Here is a 13217-nt window from a genome sequence, read left to right as displayed (position 1 = left end):
AAGTATGCGGTTTAATTACTGAACCACTGGTTGAACTACTCTAGCACTATACCAGTACCCTGACCGATTTGATAACCAGTATGGTTTTAACAACACTCAATACGAGGGTAGGAATAAATTTCTAAATGGATTTCAACCTCTCTTGTATAAATCATCATCACTTATGATAATTAGTCATAAGAGTTATGTAGAAACATATGTATACAAATAAAGACAACCAATAAAATATTGACAATATATTAAAATTTTAATTTTAATTAAAATTTAGTTATAAATAATAACATTAAAAATCTTAAATACACTTATATTTAAATATGATGTGACAAGTTTTTCTGTCAATGAAAAATAAGTTACAGATTATTTTTCTTCCATTTGTACTTTTTGTGATATATGTTTTAATTTAATGAAGCAATTATTTTTTGATTAATTACTTAATATTTTAATATATTCTCGACAATATTATATTTAAAAATTAATTAACGAAATTTACTCTTAATCCCCATATAAATCTTAAACTATTTTTAAAAACTACAACCTATTTATAATATAGATAATATTGATTTAAAAATTGGGTTAATTAAGAAGTTGACATGATAAAGTGACTAATCAACATATAAAAACATATAATTATATTGTTGGAAAGTGGACAATTCAAAAATTAATTTCCACCAAGTAACAAATTATGGGAAATAAATTTTGGATTGGTTTATCATTTTTTTAAATGAGATAAATTATGACAAAAAATCTCAGGTCTTTAAGGAGAAAAATACATATAGAAATGTATCCAACACTTATATATTAATCTTTTTTTATATTATTATTTAAAACTAAATTTTAATTTGAATATAAATATTTTATTAGTTCGGTTAGATATTTCTCCACCCAAGTTTCTTTTCTTAACTTAAATTCTCAAACTAATATATGATTGGATATAGGTGAAAGAATATCCCGTACAAAAAAAAACTAATATTTGAGTAGGGAAGCTGAAAATTAAATCATGTAAGCTGGTCAAAATTTTGATGAAAAAATGCTTGCGGGAGAGTTAGCCTCACATGTAGATGATGAATGTTTTCGGCTCGGACAGAATTGATTCCAGTGATCTATAGGAACAAAAAAACTTAAAATCACCAATAATCGCTTATTAATCTCTCAATGTTCTTGCTTCCTAACTGACACTAATGGAGTGTCCATTTCCTTCTTAAACCTATCTCACGTTTCTGTTTTCCTCCGCGCGCGTGCACCAACCTCACCCTCTCTCTCTTCTTCGTTTTACTTCTCAATCCACCAGGTAAACGTTCTTACCTACTTGAATTGATGGAATAGCTTTTCAATTTTTCGTTATCGAATTGGGAATTTGGTAGTCAGGGTTCAATATTTCATTATCAGATTGGACTATAAGTCCAGCATAGTGATTGAGATTAAGAAGGTCCGCCACGATCACATCATACCGCAATTGCGGCATGACACTGAATGAATTACAATGATACGGCTGCATTTTGGCCACATCAGGCTGCATCCCATCGCATTGAATTCAAAAATATTTTTTAATCCTAAAATAATACCGGCTGCAATGATAGTAACTGCAGTAACTGCAATCACGACTATAGCAGTCATTTAAAAGCACGAGATTGTTATGAAGGATTTAGAAATCAGTGGTTTGTTTATGGACATGATTTTATGATAAAATATTATGATGTCGTTTGATCCAGGCAGACGACCTGGAGAAAAGGTTATGTCGATGTGCTATATTCATTGAGAATGTGACTAGGACACTAAGCTTACTTAAATGCTGTGTTCTTTTTAGATGTGGATTTTACATAACCTATAATCTAGGGATGGTGATGTTTGAATGATAAGATCTTGCAACTGTAAATGGAGGAGGTTATGGATAAACGTAGCTGAACAAATTCTATAGAAACTTCCAAGGACAAAATATTATCCTTTTTAAGGTTGTTGTGGCAGAGCTGTTTATCAGCAACCATTATACATCTAGAAACAATTAGATTGCACTGATGGGAAGTTAAACAAGGTTATTGTTAAGTGTGCTGATGCTGAAATTATATTCCGAAAGTTGTAGATAAAAATAATATTTGTTTGTTATTTTAGAACTTGGGAAGGATTATGGGTTATCTCTTATGATATGTGTTTATTCATAAGTTGATTAAACTTTCACTAGTTATGCTTATGTTTAGATTTTGCATCCTGTGGCTTGTCAAGTAAGTGAGTAACTGATGATGTCGTACATAAGATTGATAATTGTGAAGATATATAATTATAAACTGCAATGTTATTAGTATTTTGAAATTAAAATGAAAATTTAGATTTGACATGTTTTATTGTCTATGTCAACATTTCATAATCCACAATGCTGCCATATTACCTGCATATCCAATAGAAGCCCTCATGAGAAGAGTTTATCGGAAGGATGCTGACCCGAGAGTTAGAGGCTGATGGAAACCAAGAGAAACCATAGAAGAGCCCATAAAAGGGACATAGAATCAAATGTACTTTCTAATGACATGATATATAATAAAACATAATCTCATCATCTTACCCATGTAGCCGATCCCATTCAGTGGGAAAGGCTTTGGCTGTTGTAACTCAACCTACCCAGCCCTACATATTTTCCCTAACACTATTTTAACCAAGTTAAATACATATCACAAGAGGTTGTCATGTCATGCTAGCTAGTATTTGACACTTGGATTTTTTGACTAATTTCAACTGCCTTTTTGATATACAGGAGCTTACCAATTTCTTTCAGCTTTCAAAAATGCATTAGTTTTTAAGTTTCACCAGATAAATTCCTCTGTCATGACTCAATTATCATGTGATAGTTGGATATTTTCGGTATTCCATGTGTAGCTAATGCTATTTTATATTCACAATAAAAGATTTTTGCAGCAGTTCATATAGTTTCTTCAGTTTGGTTATCGTGGAAAGGCTATAGTGTGACAATTCAGCTTGAACAGGCAGAGATTTATAGTTGCACATGACATCAAATATGTTTTTTGACCCCTACGTTTGCAGTTGTCATCCCAGTACTGTTACTACTGAAGATAGAGTGAGAAATGGGGAAATTGGCTACTGCAGCAATTGTTAGTTCATGGGTTGTTCCTATCACCATAATGGTTAACCGCATAGTTCCCGAGCCATATATGGTATGACAATGTTTTTTAAACTAGAGAGAGGGACAGTTGTTGATTCTTCAAATGGTTCTGAATAATTAACCCATTCAATATGACTGGTGCCTATTATTTGCAGGATGAGATATTTCATATACCACAAGCTCAGCAGTACTGCAAGGGAAATTTTGGAAGTTGGGACCCTATGATTACTACTCCTCCTGGCCTGTATGTTCTCTTATCTCTTTCCTCTCCTTATAAGCCCCACCATTTTAAAAAAACTTAATCATGTTAGCTTATAATCAATTACCTGTAAGCCAAAGGATAGTTCAGCTGGTAATGGTTGAAGCACTTCCGCTTGAAAGGCTTTCATTTCCTGCTGCCAGCAATCTCCTTTCGTAGACAATATATAAATATTAATAGTTTAATTCTAGCAATTTCATGTGCACTTAACACAGAAGCAGTTGTAGGAAATAGGAATATGTGCTCTGGAATTAGAAATAAATGCATTAGGGAGAAAGTTCGAGTAACTCCTATCGTAGAAAAAGATGGTAGAATCGTGCCATAGGTGGTTTGGGCATGTGTGGAGTAGCCTGTTAGAAACCCCAGTAAAGAGAGTAGATCAAATGGAGGTTGGGGCAATTTCTAGAGGAAGAGAAAGGTCAAGAAAAACCATAGGCAAAACAACCAGGAAAATTTTAGAGATTAATGCTTTGTCGATGAACATGATTTATGATAGAGCATTTTGGCGTTGTTCGATCCATTAGCAGTTAGTTATAATTGACAAATAAATGAAGGTTTGTTATGGATTTTGTTCTTTTTCTTCAGGATGTATGATTAAGCACTCTTAAGGAATCAGCCATGTGTTCAAGTGACTGAAAATTCCTAATACAACAATTTATGACTAGATGCTTGTTGTTTTCTTATTTTTAAGTCTAACTGTAGCATGATGAAGAAATGAGAATCTTACGAAAGGAAGTAAACATGATGTTTATGTAATGATTTTGCTGTTAAATTGTTGAGTAAACTGCAGATGGGAAAGGACATGGGCCACTTTGAAATTTGAATAATTAAAAATTGTATATGGTTACCGAACTCTTTGCAACTCTGATTCTGCTAAGCATATAATATTTGAAGTGCTGCTCAAATCTCAAGATCAGGAGATTGGAGGAGTTTGAACAATTATTCCTAGATGAATATTATCAAACAATAAAATATAAATTATCAACGGTATAATGTTGTATCAAATACCAAGGTTGATATTTGCTATATAAAAACATTTGCAGGTACTATCTTTCACTCGCCCATGTTGCTTCTTTGTTTCCAGGCTTTTATGGTGTACAAGCTGCTTCATCATTTTCTGATATGTGCTCTCCTACATTTCTTCGATCAATCAATGGTGTCTTAGCTGTCATATGCAGCATAATTATATATGACATAATTACTCACTTGAAGCCGACACTTGATGATAGACAGGCGACGCTTCATGCAGTGGTCCTATCCATGTACCCCCTTCACTGGTTCTTCACTTTTCTCTATTATACAGATGTCGCATCCGTTACTGCAGTGCTGGCTATGTATCTTGCAAGTTTGAAGCATAATTACTGGTTTAGTGCATTGGTAAAGTATATTTAGACTTTTATGTTGCAAACTGTCAATGCATAAGGAAAATTAGTGGTAATGTATGCAATTTTACTCATGTAGGTTGGAGCCTTTGCAGTTGTTATTCGACAAACAAATATTATATGGGTGCTCTTTGTTGCATGCACTGCAATCATAGATATTTCTCTGATGCATCGAAAGGATAATGCAAGAACAACCGAGTCAGATTTATCTTCCAAGCATGGTTTGACATATAATACTAGCACAAGTTCTGGGGGTTTAAATTTGAGAAAGCGAAAATTTATTAAATCGGTGGATGCTGTTGAGCACTCTTTTCCTAGTTCACCAGTATCTTCTCCTTCATTTTCTTCAGGTTCACTTTTACATGTTTAGGAAAACCACAAGTTACATTCTGCTCATAAGGAAATTAAATAACTTCATAACTCATTCATGTCATATCATTATAACACATTGATATTATTTTGCAGGCTTAGTCGATGAAATTTGGGAAATCCTTTTAACATTATGGCATATGAAGTGGGAGCTTTTAATTTCATTTAGTCCCTTTCTAGTGGTGTTGGTGGCCTTTCTTTTATTTGTCTGGTGGAATGGCAGTGTAGTTCTGGGTAACTTTCATTTTCTTATCTCTTGTGATCTTTTGGGCCAGTACCACCCTCTTTCTCATCACCTATCATACTACTGACACTGCAGGTGCAAAAGAAGCACATGCAGTTGCCCCACATTTTGCTCAGATACTTTATTTTAGTTTGGTTTCTGTATTGGCTCTGGCTCCTATGCATTTCACTATCACCCAGGCTAGGGAGCTGTTTCAGGTGTTTTGCAAAAGTTGGCCCCTTCTTATCTTTCAGGTGTCTGTGGCCCTTATTGCTGGTGTTCTCTCAGTACACCTGTTCAGGTTATGTCTGATTACTAGTTGGACTGACAAGCAATTTCTTTGTTTTGATATTGAAGAATTAAATTCATGTTGTGGTGCATTTATTGGCTGATCTTCCACATATACTGTAAATTTTGAATCTCATCTTTCCAAAAAACATTTTATCTATCCCTTCCATATATTTATTGCACACGACTCCCACCTAGTGTGGTTTAGGGAGGGTAGATATGCAATCTTACCTTCACAAGTGAAGAAATTGTTTCTAATATTTGGACCCGTGACCTCTAAAGATCACAAAGCAACAATCTTACTGTAAGACCAAGGTCACCCTCTAAATAGTGGCTTTATAAATAAATAAAATTCTATTAAAATAATCAGCAGTCAATGAAATGCTTGATGGGTAGGATAGGGTGGCTCCCACGTAGTGGAGTTTGAGAAGGATAAATTTATTCAGCCTTATCCCTGCATGTGGAGAGACTGTTTCTAGGATTTTAATGCATGACTACAAGGTCACAAGGCACACAACCTTACTGTTGCACCGAGGCTCACCCTCCCCGGATTGATAAGTTATTCTCGTATTTTACATGTTGTAACACTTCCATGAGCTAAACTCACTCAATCTAATACAAGAAAATCAACATAAGCCTATATTACATCAAATGCATTCCAAGACATTTTAACAAAATTTGTTTGCTCAGTATTTCTTTCCATTGATTATTTGCAGTATAGCTCATCCATATCTTCTAGCTGATAATAGGCATTACCCTTTCTATCTCTGGAGGAAAGTCATCATGGCTCACTGGTCAATTAAATATCTTCTGGTACCTGTTTATGTGTGTTCATGGTTTTCCATCATCCATATGTTAGGTTAGTACATTTACGATCTTTAACTCCCCTCCTGATCCTACATAGAATCTCGATTTTGATTACCATGGCCATGCTACACATTCTAGTTTTGATTCAATTATTTGCAAGATTATAACTATTATCTTCTGTCAAACAGGGAAATTTAGAAGTAAAATATGGATATTAGCATACTTGTTGGGTACAGGTGCTGTTCTTGTACCAACTCCACTGATAGAGTTCAGATATTATACATTGCCATTCTATTTCTTGGTGCTGCATTGTGACAATAGAGATGGTAAAAGTTGGTTTCTCACTGGAATGCTATATATTGGTGTCAATATCTTCACAATGATGATGTTTCTTTTTAAGCCATTTCATTGGGATCATGAGTCTGGAATTCAAAGGTTTATATGGTGACTTAATTCATCAGAAAAAAACAAGAAGATACAACACAGCTAAACTTTATTTGCCAATGCATTTATTTTAAGTACTTATACTTTTAATTAGTTAAAGGAAAAAGTAGTTTTTTAATATATTTTTTTCAAAATATTAAATGCTTATTCCTTTTTCATTTAAGCAAGTAGAAGGATTTTAAGTGATTATCCAAGGATTTGTCTTTATTCGTTACTTGTGTTGAATTTTGTAAGAGCTGGCTTATTGATTAGGATAATATTTTGGAAATGTTTTTGCACCTATCATTCCCATATTATTGAATAAGGGTCTCAAAGTTTTTATTTATTTTTCAATTTTGGGATAAGTTATCCAAAAATTTTACCCTTTCTGACAACTTATCTGATATTCTAATGGGTACAAAACATAAACCATGAGTACTGAGAGAATTTCTTTAATCTTTGATCACTATTTTCATATTGTTGGAATTATCTTTACCTAGATAATTACACTTAAAATTGTAAATAGGTTTGTTATCATTTATTAAGAAAATGACTGTTAAGAACCGCTTACTTTACTGCCGCACCTGTGCTAAACTCAATAATAAAGTTAAAGGTGTTCTTTCATGAAATTTAGCTGAAAAATATCATAATGTTTTATAAAAGATTTTGTTTATTAACAAAACATTAATTTTTGAGTCTTTCATTATTGTTTCATGGTGTTTCTTTGTCTCTCTACTTCTAAAAATTCAATTAACTTTTATTTGATTTACTTTTCTTATGAGACTTCTATCAGTCTCATCCACATATGTCCAAATCATCTGAGATGTGATTATATCATCTTTGTTATAAGAGGAGTTACTTCAATTTTCTTCCTAATAATAAATCCATTTCTAATTCTATCATGCTTTAAATTACTAATTGGTCAAAAAAAATATTATGCATTTTTTGACCAAATTAATATTAAAAATATCTGTTCATGCTTTAGGTAAGTCTAGTTTAGATTTTTTTTAATGTTATTTAAATGGCTTTTTTCGGTTCCAAATTACTGTAGACTAAATAGATAATATCGAGTTGCTTATTTTTCGGTGCATAAAGTAATTATAATATATGTTATTAAGTTTGCTTGTTTTATTTTTAATTTAGATTTTCATTTATCATATATTTTTTTGATACTACCAAAATATCTTCACATATTTTAGAAAGGAATTAATTTATTTCGGGGTTTGTGGTTGTCTTTTTCAACAACTATTATCCCTAAGAATTAATGCATCGGACCTCGGAAATCTAGTAGGACTTAATACTATTACACCAACGCTTTGTTGATTTTCATTTACCATATGATTATATTGTAACGGTGTTTTTAAATAAGCAAGAAAAACTAAAAAATCATTTAATTTACTCAATATTTTATTGTATCAAATATTTTATTTACTTCATTAGTGACATTACTGTCATCCCTTTAATTTGGATACCACTTTCCTTATTGCTAACCTGCTAAACTTATCTGTTAAAATCTCTAAATGCTGTATTTTTAGATTACATTATATTTATCAACAATTATAATATATGAGATAAGAAAATCAACTCATGGTAAAATTTTGCTTCCTTTTCTTTAATTATTTAATCTCATTAAGAGCTTCAAATTAAATATGAATTTGAATTCAAAGCTCACTACCAAATTAAATATGAATTGAAACAATAGTTAACATTTAATAAAGACATCACGTTAGTCAGAGTCCGTTTTAGCCCAATAGTAAACCCATTAATCCAATAAGTCATTTTCTTTTTCTATCTCTTGTTTTTTCTTATTTTTTTCTGGTTATTTTCTTCAGTAAGCCCATTAAGGCGTTAATACACTCGTTACTTTCTCTCAATCCCCCTTATCTCAAATACCCTTCTCTCTACCAACAAAGCATTTGTGTAGTCATATAAGGTTATATTAGATCTAAAGGTGAAAAAAGGTATGACTTTTCTTTAAACATGTTCAGCCTATATAATATATAGGAGCTTGAGTCTAACCTGTTAGTCTAGTCTGTTTAATTTTTTTTAAAGCATAGGTCTAACCTGTTTAAAAGTCTGATCTGGTCTGTTAACTTGTTTAAATGCCTATTATATTATATGCTCATGAAATATGCTATCATGTCTACATTTTAATGGACTTATATGCTTATTTTTAATTAGACCAATCTAATTCTAATAATTAAATTATATTTTTATATACATTTTTATATTAATATTACATATATCATAATATTATTTATATTAAAATAATATAATTTCAATATTTTTATTTAATATAACTAAATAAGTCAGTCTGTTAGGTTTAATAGGTCTTTTAGGTGGCCTAAAGCCTGACATGTTAAGCTAAATAGGCTTTTTAGAAAGTCTAATCTGTTTGTTAAATAGTCTGGTCTAGCCTAGCCTTTTATAGGTCAGGTAATAGGCCCCTGATAGATGGTCTGACCTGTTTCCACCCTTAATTAGATCTTCAGGATAGTCACAATATCAACAATTCAATTCATGTGAGCAACATTTGTTGGGAAAGACTATCATATACCTAAAAGGAATTAGTTCATTATCCTTAGGTTTTGTTTGAGAGTGTGGTTTTGGAGGTGAATGGAAATGAAGGGATGACTTTGGAAAGTCTTCTCCTTGTTTAGGAGTTGGATGAATGAGTGGGAAGGTTTTGGAGGGTTTGAGAAACCCTCTAAAACCTTTCACGTGTCTATTTTAAAGTTCTCGCAATTTGGGGTTTTTGTGAGATAAAATGTAAAAATATCTAAATATTTTTAGTAATATTATATAATTGTATATTATTATCTATTTTTAATTATTAATTATATTTTTAAAGGAAAAATAAAAATATTCTTACATTATAATTAATTTACTTTCTCATCTAAATTTCGTACTTCCAAATAAGAGAGATGATTGTCTTCATTTTCCATTCTCTTTTCCTTCCTAACTTTTTGATCTTTTCTTCCCTTTCCTTCATAACTCACAAACAAAATCTTAAACTTTGTATAGGAGTGTAGTTTTGGAGGGGAATAAAAGAAAAATAGTGAATTTGTAAAACTTTCCCCTTATTTAAAAGTTAGATGAAGGAGAGGGAAAGATTTTAGAGTATTTCTCAAATCATCCAAAACTCTCCATATGTCTATTTTTAAGTTCCCCAAATTTGAGGTTTTTTGGAAATAAAATGTCAAATTTTTAAAATATTTTTATAATATTATATAATTATATATTATAGTTCATTTCATAGTCCAAGAATAAAATCATTATAAAATGTCAAATTATTAATTATACTTTTAAAATAAAAATAAAAAATATTATTACATTATAATTAATTTACACTGCTCGTCTCCATCTAAATTTAATTTCATAGTCCAAGAATGGAGGATTGTCTTCCTTTTCCCTTTCTCTCACCCAAACAAATCATATCATTAGTTGGTAGTACTAAAAAAAATAATCTTGTCTTTCTCGACTCAATCTCAATACCCATTTTTTATCTCGATTCAACACCATTATTACCTTCCTTTACATTAAACATCATTTAGTAATCAAGTTAGGTTCAATTGTAGAATCCTAATTTATGAGTTATACTACTTCTTAATCCCTAATTTGGAATGTCACTGCATAAATTCCTTACTAATTTTCCTTACATGTGACTACATCTACTTATTTTCCTGACATATAAATTTTACTAATTTGAAATCTTCTATTGATTTTCCTATTATGAATTATTGCATAATCTGTTTTGCAACTTCAATCTTTCATTGAGTTTATCTCTTTTGTGGTTTTATAGTCGTTCCAAATCTCCAACTTCAATTTCTGCAAGTTTTCCTAATCAATGAATTTCCTACTGATTTTTAAATCTTGTGAAATTTATTATGATGAACATAGCCATTGTGAGTTTTATTTAAATGCAACAAGGAGTTATGTTTGTGGACAAGGTAATGACATGAATTATTTATTTTTAGCCATTACTTTAATATTACTTCACTATCGTGATGTGTATCTCCATTCCCATCAATTTGTTGTAGGGGTTATATTGTTTGTTGAAAACTGTTATGGTAGCTTGCAATAGTCTTTAATGACATTAAATAATATTTATTGGTTGAGTCCCAATTATGTCGCTTTTTTTAAGATATTTTGTGTTATTGTCCAAAATGTGCAAGCAAAGTATCAATCACGCCACCCACAAGATAAAACAATTCAGTTATATGTTATCAAACTCTTACTTCATCATAAGAAGTATAAACTGATCTCAAATACACCTACAATATAGTTACCAGTGTTAATCCTCGAAATACTCATAATATGGCTACACATGTCAATTCTTTTCTCACAATCTGACTATCAGTGTCAATTCTCAAAATTCACACAATTTAGCTGCATGTGCCAATTCTTAGAGTCACGGAAAGAAAATGAGAGAAGTTTGCTAAAAATGCTTCGACTGAGAGTATGAGGGAGAAAGAAGAAAACCGAGGAAATATTGCTCGATTGGTGCAAAGAAATATGAAGGGAGAGACGTCTATTTATAGCATGAGGCCTCCAACGATCATCTTCATCCAACGACCTAGATGAGTGATGTATTCTCAATGACCACAAGATCCAACATGCATATCCCTAACGGTCATATTCTTAACGACCATATTCCCAATGACCATATTCTTTACTCTTCTTTAGAGTTTTTTTTATTTCACAGGCCAAAAAAGCCTTATCAGTGCCCATTAATTTATTGTTAAAAACCATCAAATTCTAATAATCTTTCACTTGAAATTAAAAAGTGATTTACGGGAATTTCTATGGTCTCAACAAGATTGTGTGTAAACAAAGGTGTCATACGATTTGAACCTTTACATAGTGAGTAAAATCCAAATTTTACTAAGTTGACTCACAGTCTTGAACTCTATCTTCGACATCAAACCACACACAACATTTTCAAAGATGTATTTTGTAAACCACGTACAACCTTCTCAATCTTCGTAATAGCCACGATACTATCACAATGGATCAACACAACTGTTATCATTTTTTCCTATAGGGAAATCTCTGCAAGCAAGCTTCTCAACCATTTTACTTCTTCACTGGATGTTGCTAGTACTATCATCTTAACTTTCATAGTGGATTGAGCTAAAAATAATCTATTTCTTTGAATTCCAAGAAACAACCTTACCAACTATGCTAAATATATAGTCACTACTTGCTTTGGAATCATATGAAAGAGTGTTTCAATCAACATCATTGAATCCTTCTAGGATAGTTGAAAACCTTCGGTAATGTAATCTAAGGTTTATTGTTTCCTTAAGGTTGTCAATGATGTTAGGTCTACTGGTAAACCTGCATAATAATCCAATGACATAGGTAATGTCGGGTCTAGTGCAATCAGTGACCTACTGAAGGTTGTCAATGATGTTAACATACTAAATTTGTCATACACCTTCACCAATGTTCTAACAAGTTTTACACTTGGATTATATGATGTACTAGCAGGTTTACAGTCAAAGTAATTATATTTCTTTAAGATCTTTTCCACATAGTGAGATTGATATAAATAAATTCCTTCTTTTGACCTAGTCATATTTAAACTAAGGAACACACTTGCCTCTCCAAGGTCTTTCATATCAAAGTTGTTACATAATAGTGATTTCACATTATTCACAACATGAATGTTGGAACCAAATATGAATATGTCATCTATATAGAGATGTATGATAGTGGAAATGTTATTTTCTGATTTGTAATTAATACATTTGTCATTTTCTGATTTGTAATTAATGCATTTGTCATTTTCATTCACTTTAAACTCATTAGAGACAATTAAATTGTCAAACTTTTCATGTCATTGTTTAGATGCTTGCTTAAGATCGTACAATAACTTATCTAACTTGCAAACCTTATTTTCTTACCCATGGATTACAAAACTTTCAAGTTGTTCCATATAGATTTCTTCTTCCAAATCACCATTTAAAAATGCAGTGTTAACATCCATTTGATGTACTACTAAATCATGTATTGTAGTGAGTAATATCAGTACTCTAATAGATGTTATTCTAGTAACAAATGAAAAGATGTCGAAGAAATCTACATTTTCCCTTTGCCTTAAACCATTGGCTACAAGGTGAACCTTGTATTTATCCAAGGTGCCATCGGGTTTCAGTTTCTTTATCAATACCCACTTACAACCAACTAGTTTGCAATCAGGTGGCAAGTCAGTTAAATGTTAGGTCTTGCTAGACTCTAGAGAATTCATATCATCATTTATGACATCTTGCCACAAGTCAACATCCAATGATGACAAAGCTTCTTGGAGAGTTGATGGATCCTCCTCCAATGTATAGATGATCGAGGCTGTAC

The 13217-nt window shown here is 31.7% G+C and overlaps 1 protein-coding gene across 4 annotated transcripts; it reads left to right on the top strand.

The window, feature by feature from the left end:
• LOC109361297 (dol-P-Glc:Glc(2)Man(9)GlcNAc(2)-PP-Dol alpha-1,2-glucosyltransferase) lies at window positions 1172-6967 on the top strand. 4 transcript variants are annotated; one of them, XM_019606726.1, is made up of 9 exons: window positions 1172-1288; window positions 3031-3161; window positions 3265-3353; window positions 4412-4745; window positions 4830-5100; window positions 5216-5353; window positions 5439-5643; window positions 6347-6489; window positions 6626-6967. In XM_019606726.1, exons 2-9 carry the CDS (start codon window positions 3072-3074, stop codon window positions 6883-6885), a joined length of 1530 nt encoding a protein of 509 aa, XP_019462271.1. In that variant the 5' UTR covers window positions 1172-1288; window positions 3031-3071; the 3' UTR covers window positions 6886-6967. The 4 variants fall into 4 exon arrangements, with proteins under 4 accessions (XP_019462271.1, XP_019462272.1, XP_019462273.1 ...); XM_019606727.1 differs by having other exon boundaries at window positions 2944-3161; XM_019606728.1 differs by having other exon boundaries at window positions 2895-3161.

The sequence above is a fragment of the Lupinus angustifolius genome, chromosome LG11 (genome assembly GCF_001865875.1).
Source record: "Lupinus angustifolius cultivar Tanjil chromosome LG11, LupAngTanjil_v1.0, whole genome shotgun sequence".
In the NCBI taxonomy this organism is placed as follows: domain Eukaryota; kingdom Viridiplantae; phylum Streptophyta; class Magnoliopsida; order Fabales; family Fabaceae; genus Lupinus; species Lupinus angustifolius.
The sequence above is the reverse complement of the archived record's forward strand: the minus strand, read 5'-3'. Positions and strand labels throughout refer to the sequence as shown.

Excerpts from the sequence above, each read along its gene's own strand:
- LOC109361297 (XM_019606726.1), top strand. The coding sequence starts at position 3,072 with ATGGGGAAATTGGCTACTGCAGCAATTGTTAGTTCATGGGTTGTTCCT. Across the intron at positions 3,162-3,264 it reads TAGTTCCCGAGCCATATATG|GATGAGATATTTCATATACC; the intron begins GTATGACAATGT and ends TATTATTTGCAG. Across the intron at positions 5,101-5,215 it reads TTCTCCTTCATTTTCTTCAG|GCTTAGTCGATGAAATTTGG; the intron begins GTTCACTTTTAC and ends ATTATTTTGCAG.